Consider the following 20,479-nt stretch of genomic DNA (forward strand, 5'->3'; position numbering starts at 1 on the left):
AGATGAACGTGTTCTAATGCATTTGTAAGAAGAAGAAGAGTTTCTTATTCAACGTGGGTAACCAACGAAAGTCTATGACAACAAAAGTCACGACTTGTTTCCAGAAGGACCCACGACACGTGTCACTCCTCCCCCCCAGCACTGATGTTAAGAGTGCCAGTCGGGAGCGTGGTTGCAATCGGGAAGCGAACCCGAGTTGCTGGCATCCCAGTCCAACGTGCAAGCTGTTACGCCACCACCTCCCTATTAGTCAATGAAATGTTAAGCTGTACATATTTGGCCACTTAATTTTCGACATTTTAGGGGAAGCTGAGCTTCCCTTACAGTCTTAGAGAAAATCACCTCTGCTCTGAGATGTCATCATTTGCACAAAAGCAAACAAACTTAAAACTGACAAAATATTGAAAGCAGTCTGGTGTGAGAGCATGATGGTGAAAGTACATAAAAAAACTCACATACCAAGATAGTAACTGATTGCATGTAAGTTTTAAAGAGATGAGCAAATGCGATGGCCATCCAATATTGACATGTTTTTTTTTTTTTACCTTTTAAACATTATTTATGTCCTATGTATAACATCAAAGGACATGAATTATAAAATAAAATATGAAATTTGTATCATTTCTCAATTTAACTTAAATTAGCTCATGTTGTGACTCATGTAACATAAAAAAACCATTACAAATCTTGCATTCTTAATTTATTTTATTCTAATTTGCATAGGCTCATTGATGTGTGATGCCTGCCATGTTCGGAAAATGACCCATTACTCATACCATCCTTTGGAAGTATGAATCCCTGCTTTCTGGTGTTTAGCAATGCCCCACCCACAGCACTAACTGATTTGTTACATGTGACAAGTTCGGCCTATCAACCCTGAAGGCTACTGTCCCACAGATGGGCACAGAAGAAGACTGCAACATGCAGACTGCAGCTGCGCCACTGCAAGAGATTTTGGCTGTAGGGAGAACGTTTCAGTCAGAGCGAGTGGAAAAGTGATGAGACAGAGCACAACGAGCGAGTCTGCTTTGTCCATTTAATCTATAGGCAGAAGAGTGTTTACATCATGCAGATGATGGAGGATGGAGCACAGGCATCTCCATACTACAGATGGTTTAGGATTCAACATTGAAGAAAAAACCCAATAGGGACATACCTTGGTAATTTTGTTTCTGTTTTTAATTCATTTGTCACCCGTCCCCCAGACTGTGTGTCGCTATGTGTGGGGAATCACTCAGTCAGGCCTGTGACATTTCACTTGTTAGTGAGTTTACTGCAGTTGTACTGGCCTGACTGTCATCACACTAAATATATGGATTACACATAGTGACCCCAAGACTCAACAAAACTTTAAATTTAGGCACTATATTAACTGTATATATAATCAGTGTTAGAAACGTCAGAACTCTTACCATCAGCATCTGGTTGTAAATGAGTGCATGGACCTGATTCACTGTCTGGTTGTGATCCTGCACAGTCGCCTCCATCAGCTTCTATTTTCAGTGTTCTCTGTTCAGTTGAGTCACTGGAAAGAAGCTCCAATTCTGTGCTCCTGTCTCTTTGAGTTTGTTGAAACTGTGACGACTGTGGTTTTTCTTCATCTTCACTCTTCACAGAGACAAAAGAGAAAGGAAACTCAGTGAGATCATCGTCCATGAGACCAAGCTGCTTTCCTTTCGAACTTACCCCGAGTTCCTCCAATTCTTCTTTAATGATTGACGGCTCTGGGTCCTTTTGGTCCAGACTCTGATTCCATTCCTGCTGCTCAGGAAGACCGTCTTCTTTACTCATTAACAGCTCCTGCATTTCTGCAAGAAAGAATTTAAAAGGATAAAATTCTGAACAACATTCATTATCATAAGGATAATAGTGCTTTATCCTTATGATAATGAATGTTGAGTGGTGTGTGAGAGAGAGAGAGAGAGAATGTGAAAGAGTGACAGACAAATCTGGGAATATTTATTGGTTCCTCTGAAGTTCACCATAAAACAGTCTGCATGTTTCTTCTATCTGACATATGGTCTTGAGTTTATAATAACTGAATTCCAAAACTAGCAGGTATGAATTTGATGTAGAGTAGTTCATGAGAAAGAACACAAAGGTTACCATGTATATTTGTGTACTGTCCGCTGCTAGCCGCCGGTCAATCGACATCGCGTGGCGCAAGCAGTTAGTAGTGACTGGTCAATCTGTATCCTGCAGTGTGTACAGGTGCATCCATCCAGAAAGTATGCACAGTGGTTCACTTTGTTATGTTACAACCTTATTCCAAAATTGAAGAAATTCATTTTTTTTAACCTCAAAATGCAATACACAATACCCCATAATGGCAAGATGGAAAAAGTTATTTTTCTTTTTTTTTTTGAGATTTTGCTCATATTATGTATTTATATTATATATATAAACAACTAAGAAATCACATGTACATACAGTAGTGTTCAGAATAATAGTGCTATGTGACTAAAAAGATTCATCCAGGTTTTGAGTATATTTCTTATTGTTACATGGGAAACAAGGTACCAGTAGATTCAGTAGATTCTCACAAATCCAACAAGACCAAGCATTAATGATATGCACACTCTTAAGGCTATGAAATTGGGCTATTAGTAAAAAAAAGTAGAAAAGGGGGTGTTCACAATCAAATCAAATCAATTTTATTTATATAGCGCCAAATCACAACAAACAGTCACCCCAAGGCGATTTATATTGTAAGGCAAAACCCATACAATAATTACAGAAAAACCCCAATGTTCAAAACGACCCCCTATGAGCAAGCACTTGGCGACAGTGGGAAGGAAAACTCCCTTTTAACAGGAAGAAACCTCCAGCAGAACCAGGCTCAGGGAGGGGCAGTCTTCTGCTGGGCCTGGTTGGGGCTGAGGGGAGAGAGTCAGGAAAAAGACATGCAGTGGAAGAGAGCAGTGAGCACAATAATAGTAGTATCTGCTGTTGACGCTACAAACTCAAAACTATTATGTTCAAACTGCTTTTTTTTTTTTAGCAATCCTGTGAATCACTAAACTAGTATTTAGTTGTATAACCACAGTTTTTCATGATTTCTTCACATCTGCGAGGCATTAATTTTGTTGGTTTGGAACCATGATTTTGCTTGGTTACTAGTGTGCTTGGGGTCATTGTCTTGTTGAAACACCCATTTCAAGGGCATGTCCTCTTCAGCATAAGGCAACATGACCTCTTCAAGTATTTTGACATATCCAAACTGATCCATGATACCTGGTATGCGATATATAGGGCCAACACCATAGTAGGAGAAACATGCCCATATCATGATGCTTGCACCACCATGCTTCACTGTCTTCACTGTGAACTGTGGCTTGAATTCAGAGTTTGGGGGTCGTCTCACAAACTGTCTGCGGCCCTTGGACCCAAAAAGTACAATTTTACTCTCATCAGTCCACAAAATATTCCTGCATTTCTCTTTAGGCCAGTTGATGTGTTCTTTGGCAAATTGTAACCTCTTCTGCACGTCTTTTATTTAACAGAGGGACTTTGCGGGGGATTCTTGCAAATAAATTAGCTTCACACAGACGTCTTCTAACTGGCACAGCACTTACAGGTAACTCCAGACTGTCTTTGATCAACGGCAGATGCTACTATTATTGTGAACACCCCCTTTTCTACTTTTTTTTTTTACTAATAGCCCAATTCCATAGCCTTAAGAGTGTGCATATCAGGAATGCTTGGTCTTGCTGGATTTGTGAGAATCTACTGAATCTACTGGTACCTTGTTTCCCATGTAACAATAAGAAATATACTCAAAACCTGGATTAATCTTTTTAGTCACACAGCACTATGATTATTCTGAACACGACTGTAAGTATTCACAGCCTTTGCCATAAAGCTCAAAATTCATCTCAGGTGCCTCCTGTTACCACTGATCATTCATGAGATGTTTCCACAGCTTACATCGAGTCCACCTGGGGTAAACTCAGTTGAATGGACATGATTTGGAAAGACACGTCTATATATAAGGTCCCACAGTTGACAGTGCATGTCAGAGCACAAACCAAGCATGAAGGTCAAAGGAATTGTCTGTAGACCTTTGAGACAGGATTGTCTCAAGAAACAAATCTGGGGAAGAGTACAGAAACATTTCTGCTGCTTTGAAGGTCCCAATGAGTCCATCATCCGAAAGATGTTCTAGTCCACCAGGACTCTTCCGAGAGCTGGCTGCCCGTCTAAACTTAGCAATCAGGGGAGAAGGGCCTTAGTCAGGGAGGTGACAGAGCTCCAGCATTCCTCTGTGGAGAGAGGAAAACCTTCCAGAAGGACAACCATCTCTGCAGCAATCCACCAATCAGGTCCATACGGTAGAGTAGTCAGACGTAAGCCACTCCTTAGTAAAAGGCACATGGCAGCCCACTGGAGTTTGACAAAAGGCACCTGAAGGACTCTCAGACCACAAGAAACAAAATTCTCTGGTCTGATGAGACAAAGATTGAACTCTTTGGAATGAATGCCAGGCCTTATGTTTGGAGGAAACCAGACACCATCCCTACAGTGAAGCTTGGTGGTGGCAGCATCATGGTGTAGGGATGTTTTTCAGCAGCAGGAACTGGGAGACTAGTCAGGATTAAAAGAAAGATGAATGCAGCAATGTACAAAGACATCCTGGATGAAAATCTGCTCCAGAGTGCTCTTGACCTCAGACTGGGGCGACAGTTCATCTTTCAGCAGGACAATGACCCTAAGCACACAGCAAAGATATCAAAGGAGTGGCTTCAGGACAACTCTGTGAATGTTCTTGAGTGGTCCAGCCAGAGCCCAGACCTGAATCCGATTGAACAAATGTGCAAGTCCTCCTGCGCAGAGAGGAATGAGAGGGAGAGGGGAAGAGAAAGGGGGAAGGAGGAAGGGGGGCGGGAGAAGGGGGGAAGAGTGAGGAAGGGAAGAAAAGAAAAGAAAAAACAAAACAAAACAACAAAGCCCCAACAGAGATAGGAGATTCGACGACAGCGGCAAGCCTGAGAGGCTGGAGGCTACCAGTTGGACACTTGTATGTTGGTGGCGCGTGCTTTGATGGCCGCTTGGTGGTTAAATTAGCCAGGCGGAAACCTTGCAAGGTCCGGTGTGTGTGACCAGACAGCCTAGGGATAGCACTGCCTGAGCCCCCAATAAAAGGCTGGGGTAAACAAAGCCTGCTTGGTACTGTCCTGGTCAGCTAGCCATGGCTGACGGCATCTCCAACCCAGTGTCCGACACACAACAACTGTCTCAATAAAGCAAAACCATCAAAGTTTTGCATCCACGGTACTGACCTTGAGCTGCTGGAATGTACATACAATGCTGGATCACGAGGACTCAGGTAAGCCCGAGTGACAGTCGGCGATCACTGCTCAGGAAATGCATTGATACCACAGTGACTTCCCTGTCTGAAACGCAACTGAAAGGTCATGGACAGCTCACGGAGCAGCACTATGCATTTTTCTGGTCGGGCGGTGACCTGCATCAAGTTGGCATTGTTTTTGCTATACACAAGGACACGTTAATAACACTACCGGTTGTACTATCTGCACTATCAGACGGTCTCTCCAGCATTTGCATCAGACTAGCTGAAAAATGATTCTCGACTTTGGTGGCTTTGTATGCCCCGAATATGACTTATGACAATGCCATGAGGGCATGCTTTTACACGGACCTCGAGTGTGTACTCAAGGATGTTCCGAAAGCAGACAAGCTTATCATACTCGTCAACTTCAATGCGCGTGTGGGGAGCGATCGTCCCGGCTGGAGTCACAAGTAAGAGCCCAGACTAATTCAAATGGCAGTTTGCAGCTGGCACTTTGTAGAGAAATGGACCTGGCAATCACTAATACTTTCTTCACCATGCCTGATAAGTGGTACTGTTCCTGGATGCACCAACGCTCAATTGGCACCTCCTGGACTACATCCTTGTGCAGAGAGATGACCTTAGGGACATGAAATCTACAAGAGTGATGTGAGGTGCAATGTGTGAAACAGACCACTTTGTGGGGAGGGCGGTATGTACGCTGCATATAGCCCTGGTCTGCTGAAAACATGCAAGACAACCTTTGTGCAAACTTGATGTGAGCCTGCTACCACAAAAGGCAGAGGAACTGGAAAACAAGGTGTCCAACAGTATCAACCAACTGCAGGATCCCAACATAGAGGAAGTGAGGGTGAACAAGCAATGTGGTCAAATCAGCACTATGGTGTTCACCACTGCAATAGAGGTCCTGGTGCTGTACCCCAGCTTTTCAAGGATGCCATGATAGTGACTATAATTGCAAGGGAATTCGACATGACTGAGGCAACTCCTGGGGTATCTCACTTCTCTGTATTGCTGGCAAAGTACTGGCCAAGGTTGCTTTAACAAGATTGCAAGCAATCTCGGAGGGAACATTATCAGAGAGTCAGTGACCTGGCCAAGGCACCGCAGATGTGATCGTTGGACTGAGATAACTTCAAGAAAAGGCTGTTGAACAAAGGATGCCACTGTACATCATCTTCACAGACTTTAGGAAGGCCTGTTTCTAGCCACTGTCCTTGAAGAAATGTCAGATGATACACTGGATGGAATTTACATTTGAACTCAATCAGACGGTGGACTTTTCAACCTTGCCCAATTAATATCGCAGCGTTTTGTACTGGTGAAGTGCATTCGCAAGCTCTGCTATGCCAATGACTCTGCTCTGATGGTACACAAAGTGGACAGTATTTAATGGCTGTTGGAGAAGTTTGCTGCAATGACTAGAGCATAAACATAAACATTAAAAAAAAAATAAATAAAATAAAAATCAAGGTATTCTATCAGCCGACTCCTGGGCAGCCACAGGTTCCACCACGGGTCCTGCTGGGTGGGATCTACTTCTTCTTCTTTGTCTTTCGGCTGTTCCCGTTAGGGGTCGCCACAGCAGATCAATCGTTTCCATCTCACCCTGTCCTCTGTATCTTCCTCTGTCACACCAACCACCTGCATGTTCTCCCTCAGCACATCCATGAACCTCCTCTTTGGTCTCCCTCTTCTCCTCCTGCCTGGTGGCTCCATCCTCAGCATCCTTCTCCCTATATACACTGGGTCCCTCCTCTTCACATGTCCAAACCATCTCAATCTCGCCTCTCTGACTTTGTCTCCAAACCGTCCCACCTGAGCTGTCCCTCTGATATGTTCATTCCTAATCTTGTCCATTCTTGTCACTCCCAAAGAGAATCTCAACATCTTCAGCTCTGCCACCTCTAGCTCCGCCTCCTGTCTTTTTGTTAGTGCCACCGTCTCTAAACCATACAACATAGCTGGTCTCACTACTGTTTTGTAAACTTTCCCCTTCACCCTTGCTGATATTCTTCGGTCACAAATCACTCCTGCCACCTTTCTCCACCCACTCCACCCTGTCTCTGTCACACATTAATTATGTGAACTTCACGTGAACATTGCGCAAACAATTAAAAAACACTGCGCGAGTATGCATCACTCTCCATTTAATCATTAGTGATCGATCTCTGCCCCCCTTCTCGGCATGTCTTTTTCCTGGTTCTTTCCCTCAGCCCCAACCAGTCTCAGCAGAAGACTGCCCCTCCCTGAGCCTGGTTCTGCTGGAGGTTTCTTCCTGTTAAAAGGGAGTTTTTCCTTCCCGCTGTGGCCAAGTGCTTGCTCATAGGTGGTCGTTTTGACCGTTGGGGTTTTTCATAATTGTTGTATGGCCTTGCCTTACAATGTGGAGCGCCTTGGGGCAACTGTTTGTTGTGATTTGGCGCTGTATAAGAAAAAAGTTGATTGAGTTGATTGAGTCATTGCGTCAATGCACCATATCACAGCGCAGCTCATCTAAACGATTATAACGAGGCGTTAAATCTATCAAACATAATTTTACAGCTTTAAGAAGGAATGACCACGCAACTGTTACCAAGCCATTACAATATAAATATTACAAATAGTTATTTTTAAGACTACTCCAAATGCATTCGCCATATCATGAAGCGCACGAGAGAGACAGAGAGACAAGCTGCAGATGAAACAGTCCTCTGTGATTCTGGAAGCGATTAGAGGTGTTTAGTTACTTTACTGATTACTCAATTTTAAAACTAACTTAGATTGCTAGTTACTTTATTAGTTACTTTCAGCAGCTGCCGACAACAGCCCCGCCCCCGTCACCTCAACATGAAAATGATAACCTGTTTTGCCAATACTCACTTTATGGTCACCCTTTCTTGACTTCAATGAACATCAATACTTGTTTTATACAGAATAAAACAGACATCTTTCTTGACCTCATATTTAACTACTGACCGCACTGTAAATGTAACTATTAAATTCTTTCTCTCATTTTTCTAACATTTAAATTCTATTATTTTTTTTTTAACATTTATTTTTTATTATTATTCACAGATCACATTACACGGCCAATATTGGTCATTGGAGAAAGGAATAAAAGGAAAAGAAAAAAAAAAACAGCATAAAAAAACCTTGCTGTTAGTAACAATACTATTACTGTGTAATGTTTAATAAAGTGGTGAGAACAAAACTGCAACATGTATTTTGTATATTTGTAAAAGGACAAGACCAAGAAAGAGAGAGAGAGAGGGGAAAAAAAGGGCAATAATAATAATAATAAGAAATACTACCCAATGAACAGTAAATTAAAAGGGGATGTATGGGCTAATAACAGGAAGTGGATTCTTTTGTAGGGACATATACAGTTATATTGTTTCATTTTGAGATATGTATATAGTACATACAAGACCGAACAATCCTTTTTAAACCAACGAAAATTAGTCGATGTTAAAGAGCAGAGACGGAAGAGATGATTTAATTTATTAAGTCTATAGGATGTGCCTAAACCTTTTGTACATAGGAGACCCATTTTGACCATGACCTTGTGAATTTATTCATTTGTAGATGTAATGGAATCTTTTCCATTATATAAATTTCATTAACAATATCCGTCCATTCCTCTATTGTGTGTGTCGGGATGTAGCCAGTGTCAGGTGATAGTTTTCTTGCCGGCAGAAATCAAAACACCAAATAAGTATTTGCTGAATTGGTCTGTGAGAAAGTTAACTTCTCCCATAATAAGTTTTCTGAAATGAAATGGTATTTTTATATGGAACATGTTTTCTAATATTTTGTGCATCTCAAACCAAAAACTTAAAATTACTGGACATTCCCAAAATATATGCCAGTGATTAGCATCCCGGCTCCCGCACAACCTCCAACACAATGCGTATCCTCCTGCAAAGTGAACTTTCTGCTTGGGGGTCACAAAGAATCTGATTAGACATTTCCATGCAAATTCTCTCCATGTATGTGAGTTGGCGCATTTCCATTGAAACTCACAGTAACTGTCCCATTCCTCTCTCGAAATTTCAAAATTACATTCCTTCTCCCATTTATCTTTAATATAATCTGTAGAATAAGACTTTTTATTCATAAAGCTCTTATATAGTCTAGATATCATATCCTTGCCTCGTTCCGATGAATAAGCACGTAATACCTCTTTTAGTATTGGATCATCAGGGTCCACTGTAAAATTTCTAATCACCTGGTTAAAATAATTAAGTAGTTGTAAATATCTGTAAAAGTCTTGCTTTTCCAGAGAGTGTTCCCTTTTCAGAGTCTCAAAACTTTTAAATTGTCCTTTATTTGTTATCGATTTAATAATTTTATTATTAAATCGATAATATTATTATTATTTTATAATTAATGTTATTGATTTTTGTAATCTATTTAAGCATAAAAATTCAAAAAGAAAAAATAATATAGCACCTTCAACTGCACCACAGACTAAAACAGTTAAATGTGGTCTATTAAACATTAGGTCTCTCTCTTCTAAGTCCCTGTTAGTAAATGATATAATAATTGATCAACATATTGATTTATTCTGCCTTACAGAAACCTGGTTACAGCAGGATGAATATGTTAGTTTAAATGAGTCAACACCCCCGAGTCACACTAACTGCCAGAACGCTCGTAGCACGGGCCTAGGCGGAGGATTAGCAGCAATCTTCCATTCCAGCTTATTAATTAATCAAAAACCCAGACAGAGCTTTAATTCATTTGAAAGCTTGACTCTTAGTCTTGTCCATCCAAATTGGAAGTCCCAAAACCAGTTTTATTTGTTGTTATCTATCGTCCTCCTGGTCGTTACTGTGAGTTTCTCTGTGAATTTTCAGACCTTTTGTCTGACTTAGTGCTTAGCTCAGATAAGATAATTATAGTGGGCGATTTTAACATCCACACAGATGCTGAGAATGACAGCCTCAACACTGCATTTAATCTATTATTAGACTCAATTGGCTTTGCTCAAAATGTAAATGAGTCCACCCACCACTTTAATCATATCTTAGATCTTGTTCTGACTTATGGTATGGAAATTGAAGACTTAACAGTATTCCCTGAAAACTCCCTTCTGTCTGATCATTTCTTAATAACATTTACATTTACTCTGATGGACTACCCAGCAGTGGGGAATAAGTTTCATTACACTAGAAGTCTTTCAGAAAGCGCTGTAACTAGGTTTAAGGATATGATTCCTTCTTTAAGTTCTCTAATGCCATATACCAACACAGTACAGAGTAGCTACCTAAACTCTGTAAGTGAGATAGAGTATCTCGTCAATAGTTTTACATCCTCATTGAAGACAACTTTGGATGCTGTAGCTCCTCTGAAAAGAGAGCTTTAAATCAGAAGTGCCTGACTCCGTGGTATAACTCACAAACTTGCAGCTTAAAGCAGATAACCCGTAAGTTGGAGAGGAAATGGCGTCTCACTAATTTAGAAAATCTTCACTTAGCCTGGAAAAAGAGTCTGTTGCTCTATTAAAAAGCCCTCCGTAAAGCTAGGACATCTTACTACTCATCACTAATTGAAGAAAATAAGAACAACCCCAGGTTTCTTTTCAGCACTGTAGCCAGGCTGACAAAGAGTCAGAGCTCTATTGAGCCGAGTATTCCTTTAACTTTAACTAGTAATGACTTCATGACTTTCTTTGCTAATAAAATTTTAACTATTAGAGAAAAAAGTACTCATAACCATCCCAAAGACGTATCGTTATCTTTGGCTGCTTTCAGTGATGCCGGTATTTGGTTAGACTCTTTCTCTCAGATTGTTCTGTCTGAGTTATTTTCATTAGTTACTTCATCCAAACCATCAACATGTCTATTAGACCCCATTCCTACCAGGCTGCTCAAGGAAGCCCTACCATTATTTAATGCTTCGATCTTAAATATGATCAATCTATCTTTATTAGTTGGCTATGTACCACAGGCTTTTAAGGTGGCAGTAATTAAACCATTACTTAAAAAGCCATCACTTGACCCAGCTATCTTAGCTAATTATAGGCCAATCTCCAACCTTCCTTTTCTCTCAAAAATTCTTGAAAGGGTAGTTGTAAAACAGCTAACTGATCATCTGCAGAGGAATGGTCTATTTGAAGAGTTTCAGTCAGGGTTTAGAATTCATCATAGTACAGAAACAGCATTAGTGAAGGTGATCACTAATGATCTTCTTATGGCCTCAGACAGTGGACTCATCTCTGTGCTTGTTCTGTTAGACCTCAGTGCTGCTTTTGATACTGTTGACCATAAAATTTTATTACAGAGATTAGAGCATGCCATAGGTATTAAAGGCACTGCGCTGCGGTGGTTTGAATCATATTTATCTAATAGATTACAATTTGTTCATGTAAATGGGGAATCTTCTTCACAGACTAAGGTTAATTATGGAGTTCCACAAGGTTCTGTGCTAGGACCAATTTTATTCACTTTACACATGCTTCCCTTAGGCAGTATTATTAGATGGCATTGCTTAAATTTTCATTGTTACGCAGATGATACTCAGCTTTATCTATCCATGAAGCCAGAGGACACACACCAATTAGCTAACTGCAGGATTGTCTTACAGACATAAAGACATGGATGACCTCTAATTTCCTGCTTTTAAACTCAGATAAAACTGAAGTTATTGTACTTGGCCCCACAAATCTTAGAAACATGGTGTCTACCAGATCCTTACTCTGCATGGCATTACCCTGACCTCTAGTAATACTGTGAGAAATCTTGGAGTCATTTTGATCAGGATATGTCATTCAAAACGCATATTAAACAAATATGTAGGACTGCTTTTTTGCATTTACGCAATATCTCTAAAATTAGAAAGGTCTTGTGTCAGAGTGATGCTGAAAAACTAATTCATGCATTTATTCCTCTAGGCTGGACTATTGTAATTCATTATTATCAGGTTGTCCTAAAAGTCCCTGAAAAGCCTTCAGTTAATTCAAAATGCTGCAGCTAGAGTACTAACAGGGACTAGAAGGACAGAGCATATCTCACCCATATTGGCCTCTCTTCATTGGCTTCCTGTTAATTCTAGAATAGAATTTAAATTCTTCTTCTTACTTATAAGGTTTTGAATAATCAGGTCCCATCTTATCTTAGGGACCTCATAGTACCATATCACCCCAATAGAGCGCTTCGCTCTCAGACTGCTGGCTTACTTGTAGTTCCTAGGGTTTGTAAGAGTAGAATGGGAGGCAGAGCCTTCAGCTTTCAGGCTCCTCTCCAGTGGAACCAGCTCCCAATTCGGATCAGGGAGACAGACACCCTCTCTACTTTTAAGATTAGGCTTAAAACTTTCCTTTTTGCTAAAGCTTATAGTTAGGGCTGGATCAGGTGACCCTGAACTATCCCTTAGTTATGCTGCTATAGATTTAGACTGCTGGGGGGTTCCCATGATGCACTGAGTGTTTCTTTCTCTTTTTGCTCTGTATGCACCACTCTGCATTTAATCATTAGTGATTGATCTCTGCTCCCCTCCACAGCATGTCTTTTTCCTGGTTCTCTCCCTCAGCCCCAACCAGTCCCAGCGGAATTCCTTTGTCTGAGAAGTTGCTGAGAGACTGGCGCTTTGTTTGATCAAACTTTTTTCTAAACCTGTGAGACACATCGAAGTGGACACGGTTCGAAAAATTAAGCTGGTTTTCGGTGAAAATTGTAACGGCTGATGAGAGATTTTGAGGCGATACTGTCGCTTTAAGGACTTCCCACGGAGCGGGACGTCGCGCAGCGCTCCCAGGTGCCGTCGTCAGCCTGTTTCAAGCTGAAAACCTCCACATTTCAGGCTCTATTGATCCAGGACGTCGTGAGAGAACAGAGAAGTTTCAGAAGAAGTTGGTTTCAGCATTTTATCCAGATATTCCACTGTTAAAGGAGATTTTTTTTAATGAAAGACGTGCGGACGGGTCCGCGCGTCGGCACACAGCCGGTGCGGTGCGGCGGCACAAGAAAAACACCTCCGTGTTGATAACCATTTGTAAAATCCAGGCGGCTTTTGATGGCTTTCAGTGCAGTGAGTATATGAGAAATTGTTTAACAGCTGGGCATGTTCCAACTTGTCCTTAAGGCTTCCAACAGAGGTGTTTTCCTGTGGCGGAGCGTCACGGCGGCTGCAAGCCAACGCTGCAATCCGTCCGCACGTCTTTCATTAAAAAAAAACTCCTTTAACAGTGGAATATCCGGATACAATGCTGAAACCGACTTCTTCTGAAACTTCTCTGTTCTCTCACGACATCCTGGATCAATAGAGCCTGAAATTTGGAGGTTTTCAGCTTGAAACAGGCTGACGACAGCGCCTGGGAGCGCTGCGCGACGTCCCGCTCCGTGGGAAGTCCTTAAAGGTTAGGATTTGGGTTTTCTGAACATTCAGTTTATATCCTGCGTATTTACCAAAGCTATCTAGGAGCTTGAATAGTTCAGGAAATGAGTGAGCGGGGTCTTTTAGGTATATTAGGATGTCGTCCGCATACAGTGCAATTTTGTGTTCATCTCCATTTATGGTAATACCTTTAATATTTTCAATTTGCCTAATCCATTGAGCGAACGGTTCTATATACAGTGCGAATAAGAGTGGTGACAGTCCGCAACCTTGTCTAGTGCCTCGCTCAAGTTTAATTGTGTCTGAGAGATGACCATTTATTTTGATGCAGGCAGATGGATTAATGTATAGACTGCTGATTCCCTGAATAAATTCTTTATAAAAGCTGAATCTCTCAAGAGTCTTATATAAAAATTTCCATCTCACAGAGTCAAAGGCCATCTCTGCATCAAGGCTTACCAATAAGGCCTGAGTCTTATGTTCTTGTATATAGTTTATAATATGTAGTGAGCGTCTAATATTATCGTGAGTTTGTCTCTGGGGAATAAAGCCCGTTTGGTCTGTCTGTATCAAGTAAGGAAGAACCTCTTCAACCCTCTTGGCAAGTATTGATGTATACAATTTGTAGTCAGTATTCAGGACAGAGATTGGTCTAAATGATCCACAATCTAATCTGTCTTTTCCCTCCTTCGGAATGACCGAGATTGTAGCTTCTCTCCAGGTTGGCGGGATTTTCCCCCCTTTTTTTTTAAAGCTGTGTTAAATATACTAAGGAGGTTTGGTGTTAACTCGGTTCTGAAGATCTTATACCATTCAGCAGGGTACCCATCTGGCCCTGGTGATTTGTTTGTTTTTAACCTTGAAATCGCACTATTCAGCTCTTCTTTTGTTATTTTCGCTATTAATTTTCTGTTTTGATCTTCTGATAGAGTGGGTAAGTTAAGGGATGTTAAAAACCTGTTCTATTCGCTGTTCCTCTTCTAATTTTGGTTGGGTATATAATTGTTTGTAGTAGTTTTGAAATGCCATTTGTATTTCGTTTTGTTTATATAGTAATAATTCAGAGTGTGGGTCCCTAATTTCGTAGATTGTGTTATCTGACTTGTTTTTTCAATTTCCTTGCTAGTAGCTTAGAAAATTTGGAGCCAGATTCATAATACTTTTGTATAAATCATGTTTTTTTTATATTTCTTGTGTATATTGGGTGTTAATTTCATTCCTAACTTCTTTCAGTTTTGAAGTGAGGTTTTGGTTAGATCCCTTCTTATGTTTTATTTCGAGTTATTTTAGTTCTTTATTCAATTCTGATAATCTTAACTGCCTTTGTTTCTTTTGGTATGCACAAAAAGATATAATTTTCCTCCTGAGAACCGCTTTTAGTGCATCCCATACTATTTCTGGGCCAACTTCTCCATTATTGTTTTCCTCCATATAGTGTTTGATTTCTTCTTTGATTTTTGTTTTAAATTGTTCACTATTAAGAATACTTGTATTTAACCTCCATAATAAGATTCCAGGGTTGTTATTTATTTGCAGTGACATGGAGAGTGGTGCATGGCACAAGTCGATATTACCAATCTCACAGTCATGTATTCTATGGCGATCTTTTTTGAAAATAAAAAAGTAATCTACTCTGGAGTAGACAGCATGTGAATGGGAGTAATGTGTGTACTCTCGGGTTGTTGGGTAGAAGTCTCTCCAGAGATCGATTACTCCCAGCTCTGCCATAAGGATCTTGATCTCCTTGTGTATGGGGGTTTGGGTAGAGTCTTTGGAACCATCCAGTTTAGGATTGAGGCATATATTCCAGTCTCCCCCACGTTTAAGTATGCCCGTTGCCTCCATCATTAGGTCAAAGATTTTTCTATAAAAACTTATGTCACTGCCAGGAGACGCATATACATTAAGAAGGGTTATTTGAGCTCCTTCTACTTTGCTAGAGATTAATAAATATCTTCCCTCTTTGTCATTTACTTGTGAGATTTTTTTCAAGTTTAAATAGTAAAATGGCTACCCCTCTCTTACAACCTGCTCTATAGGATGAATAGTACACTTGAATCAAATCAAATCAATTTCATTTATATAGCGCCAAATCACAACAAACAGTTGCCCCAAGGCGCTTCACATTGCAAGGTAAAGCCATACAATAATTACAGAAAAACCCCAACTATCAAAACGACCCCCTGTGAGCAAGCACTTGGCGACAGTGGGAAGGAAAAACTCCCTTTTAACAGGAAGAAACCTCCAGCAGAACCAGGCTCAGGGAGGGGCAGTCTTCTGCTGGGACTGGTTGGGGCTGAGGGAGAGAACCAGGAAAAAGACATGCTGTGGAGGGGAGCAGAGAAAACCCCATTCTTTTCATCTTTTCATGTTCTACAGAATTGAGGTGAGTTTCCTGCAAAAACACAATATGCGCATACTCCTTTTTCATTTTATTCAACTTGCTTCTCTAAATTGGGTTCAGTACCCCATTTATATTGAAAGAAGCAATTTTAATATTTTGATTAGCCAAAATGTTCTATTTGTATTGCGTGTGATTGGGTTTCCCCTACATCATGAATAGATTCTATAACCTCATACATCCCAATTCGTGTCTCAGCTTCCACCAGCCTGTCGTTCGTCTTGTGTAGTTCTTGTTTAATCTCTGTGAGTTGGTGTTTATTATCTTGCCTGAAGTCCCGCAGTTCGTTCAATATGCCGCGCAGGCTGGCGTCTTCGTCCTCATTCGTCCCGCTATTTGGGGAGCTACTTCGGCTAGCATCGCTTTGTAGCATGCCTTCATCAGTATTTACTGTCACAGCCACATTTTTACCACTTCTTGTGCTAACACTGTTCATCATTGAAACCATCGGAGAGCACAGATCTCAAGCTGCCATCTTTGTTGCGACCCGGAAGTATTTCTCTCATTTTTCTAACATTTAAATTCTGTCTAATTATTATTATTATTATTATAAGTAGTAGTAAAAAAGCCTTCAAAAGTGGACCTTTAATCTCAGGGTGTTGTGGGTGGCTGCGTTCCTGCCACGCTCCACGCCCCCTTTCAATCTGGATTCACCCCTCCTTTGGCGTTTGAGCAGAAGAAAGTATAATGTTTATTTATGCAGAAAACATGGCCAGATTGACAGGTAAAGTTTTTAATCAGTGTTTTTTTATGTAATGTCATCCTCAGAAAGAGAGTTTAAGGGCATTTGGGTCAAAAAAAAAAAAGTGTTAGCTGTTAATGCGTCGCGGATCAGCTGTTTTTAGCGAGGACACACAGAGCGGCTCAGAGTTTTAAATAAAGAGGAAAAAGTATAAAAATGTCTTTGTAAAGCTCAGTGTAGGTGTGCTGTTGTCACTGCACTTTGAGAGACAATGACTGTTTTTTTAACTTGGAACCGCTACAGAAAACAGTGGTTGAAGAGCTCACAACTCGCTGAAAGTGGGCAAAGTGGGCAGTTCAGTCGAACCCTGACCCCCTGCCCATGGGCCAAGTTTAATGCTGCAATCAACCCACAATGCAACAATAATAGTAACGCAAAGTGACTTGGAGAAGTAACTTTAATCTGATTACTGATATAGAAAGATTAACGCGTTAGGTTACTCATTACTGAAAAAAGCGGTCAGATTAGAGTAATGCATTACCGGCATCACGGCTTGTTTTCTCAATTATCGATTACACAGCCTGGCTAGGCGGCTAGGCTAAGCATAGTTATATCTGCTCAGGCTAGTTTAAATATAAACACGTTACATCTACATGCATATTTGAAACATTTCAAAAGCAAACCAACTAACTGTACGTAGCCGTATTAATAACACCTAATTCTATTCGTACATGGCACATCCATGTTTGTGGTCATGGTTAAGTGGCTATTTGAACATATGTGTATTAATAATTCTAAATTCTATTCATACGCAGGGCATCCTTCTTATGGTTAGGGATTATTGCTATGGTTGTAGTTAGGGTTAGGATTAGTGATTGTGGTTAACATAATTTATGAGTCTACATATCAACAGCAAATACACTAGTGTTCAGAATAATAGTGCTGTGTGACTAGAAAGATTAATCCAGGTTTTGAGTATATTTCTTATTGTTACATGGGAAACAAGGTACCAGTAGATTCAGTAGATTCTCACAAATCCAACAAGACCAAGCATTCATGATATGCACACTCTTAAGGCTATGAAATTGGGCTATTAGTAAAAAAAAAAAAGTAGAAAAGGGGTGTTCACAATAATAGTAGCATCTGTTGTTGACGCTACAAACTCAAAATTATTATGTTCAAACTGCTTTTTTTAGAAATCCTGTGAATCACTAAACTAGTATTTAGTTGTATAACCACAGTTTTTCATGATTTTGTTTGGAACCAAGATTTTGCTCGTTTACTAGTGTGCTTGGGGTCACTGTCTTGTTGAAACACCCATTTCATGTACAAGTATGTAGCCTCATGATCGCGTGACCTATACTGACCAATGACAGAGATGCTACGTATGAATAGAATTTCATACATACATACGTGGGTAAGTATGGATAGCCACTGCCTTAAGATAAAGGGTTAAGAGTTAGATTTTAGATTAAGTTAAGGGTTTCTTTAGTTGCATATATGAATTACAGTGTACCAGACTTTTTAGCCAGTGGCTGGGTTCCAATCATGTTGTAGATATTTTTAAGCTATTTTGGATCTCAAATACTCATTCTTGAAAGTTTTTTTTTAAACACAAAAGTAGATTCCTGAAATCCAAGACAAGCTTCTATTTTTTTTATAAGGAGGTATCTATTTTGACTTCTTATAGAAGCGTTTTTTTCTTGTTTGTTCTTATGCAGATCAAATGCCTTGTATGTGCAAACTTACTTGGCAATAAATTCGATTCTGATTTTGATTCTGAAATATATTAAGAAAATTAATGTTTGCAGGCCTCTCAGAAAAACTCCAGCACTCTTTACATTTGGGCCTGTTTTTCTCCGCTATTTTGTAATTATTTTTTGTTATAATTTTTATTTACCGATTCTTCATTTTAATTATTTATATTCTTTCTTTCTCTCATCCATACTGCTTTAAATTCATGACTATTTCCTACTGTTGTGTATTAAGGTATTATTCCACTTTCAATTAACAAAAAATGAATAAAAGGTATGTACAGTGAGGAAAATAAGTGCAAGGGTGGTGGCCAAGTGGTTAATGCGCTTGGTTTCAGTGCAGAAGGTTCCGGGTTCAAATCCCACCTCTGCCACATTTCTCCATGTAATGTGGAGTTGTGTCAGGAAGGGCATACGGCGTAAAACCTATGCCAATTCAACATGCAGATCCACCTTGGATTTGCTGTGGTGACGCCAAGTGCAAACAAGGGACTTACTTACTTACTGAGGAAAATAAGTATTTGAACACCCTGCGATTTTGCAAGTTCTCCCACTCAGAATTCATGGAGGGGTCTGAAATTTTCATCTTAGGTGCATGTCCATTGTGAGAGACATAATCTAAAAAAAAAAAAAAAAAAAAAAAAAAAATCAGGAAATCACAATGTAGAATTTTTTTTAATAATTTATTTATATGTTACTGGTGCAAATAAGTATTTGAACACCTGTGAAAATCAATGTTAATATTTGGTACAGTAGCCTTTGTTTGCAATTACAGAGGTCAAATATTTCCTGTAGTTTTACACCAGGTTTTCACACACTGCAGCAGGGATTTTGGTCCACTCCTCCATACAGAGCTTCTTCAAATCTTTCAGGTTTGGAGTTTCAGCTCCCTCCAAATGTTTTTCTATTGAGTTCAGGTCTGGAGATTGGCCAGGCCACTCCAGGACCTTGAAATGCTTCTTATGGAGCCCCTCCTTAGTTGCCCTGGCTGTGTGTTTGGGGTCATTGTCATGTTGGAAGACCCAGCCATGACCCATCTTCAATGCTCTTACTGAGGGAAGGAGGTTGTTTGCCAAAATCTCGCAATACATGACCCCATCCATCCTCCCTTCAATAGGATGTAGTCGTCCTGTCCCCTTTGCAGAAGAGCACCCCCAGAGTATGTTTCCACCACCATGCTTCACGGTTGGGATGGTTTTCTTGGGGTTGTTCTCATCCTCTAAACTTGTGGAGTTGATTCCAAAAAGCTCTATTCTGGTCTCATCTGACCACATGCCCTTCTCCCATGCCTCCTCTGGATCATCCAGATGGTCACTGGTGAACTTCAAACGGGCCTGGACATGTGCTGGCTTGAGCAGGGGGACCTTGCTGCCCTGCAGGATTTTAAACCCTGACGGCGTCATGTGTTACTAATGTAATCTTTGTGACTGTGGTCCCAGCTTTCTTCAGGTCATTGACCAGGTCCTCCTGTGTAGTTCTGAGCTTTCTCAGAATCATCCTTACCCCACAAAGTGAGATCTTGCATGGAATCCCAGGCCGAGGGAAATTGACAGTCATCTTGTGTTTCTTCCACTTTCTAATAAATAATCATAACAGTTGTTGTCTTCTACCAAGCTGCTTGCCTGTTGTCCTGTAGTTCATCCCAGCCTTGTGCAGGTCTACAGTTTTGTCCCTGGTGTCCTTAGACAGCTCTTTGGTCTTGACTATGGTGGACAGGCTGGAGTGTGATTGATTGAGTGTGTGAACAGGTGTCTTTTATACAGGTAACAAGTTCAAACAGGTGCAATTAATACAGGTAAAAAGTGCAGAATAAGAGAGCTTCTTAAAGAAAAATTAACAGGTCTGTGAGAGCCAGAATTCTTGCTGGTTGGTAGGTGATCAAATACTTATTTGCAGCAGTAACATACACTGTCTCTCACAGTGGACATGCATCTAAGATGAAAATTTCAGACCCCTCCATGATTTCTAAGTGGGAGAACTTGCAAAATCGCAGGGTGTTCAAATACTTATTT

At 40.4% G+C, this 20,479-nt stretch overlaps 2 protein-coding genes across 4 annotated transcripts in view; both read right to left on the reverse strand.

The window, feature by feature from the left end:
* The window catches only part of LOC117504829, a 252,950-nt gene that overhangs the window by 119,459 nt on the left and 113,012 nt on the right, over positions 1-20,479 (reverse strand). The gene's annotated exons all lie outside the window — the stretch shown is intronic.
* LOC117504827 (zinc finger protein 135-like) overlaps positions 1-20,479 on the reverse strand; it is a 70,681-nt gene that overhangs the window by 46,879 nt on the left and 3,323 nt on the right. For 2 of the 3 annotated variants that reach the window (XM_034164368.1, XM_034164369.1), the window contains 2 exons: positions 1,687-1,808; positions 1,413-1,608 (listed from right to left, as the gene is read on the reverse strand). In XM_034164368.1, coding sequence (XP_034020259.1) covers positions 1,413-1,608; positions 1,687-1,806 — 316 coding nt within the window. In that variant the 5' untranslated portion in view covers positions 1,807-1,808. Of the gene's footprint in view, positions 1-1,412; positions 1,609-1,686; positions 1,811-20,479 lie in introns of all 3 variants that reach the window. The other variant, XM_034164367.1, reaches the window with a different exon arrangement.

Source organism: Thalassophryne amazonica, chromosome 23, assembly GCF_902500255.1.
Source record: "Thalassophryne amazonica chromosome 23, fThaAma1.1, whole genome shotgun sequence".
Lineage (NCBI taxonomy): Eukaryota > Metazoa > Chordata > Actinopteri > Batrachoidiformes > Batrachoididae > Thalassophryne > Thalassophryne amazonica.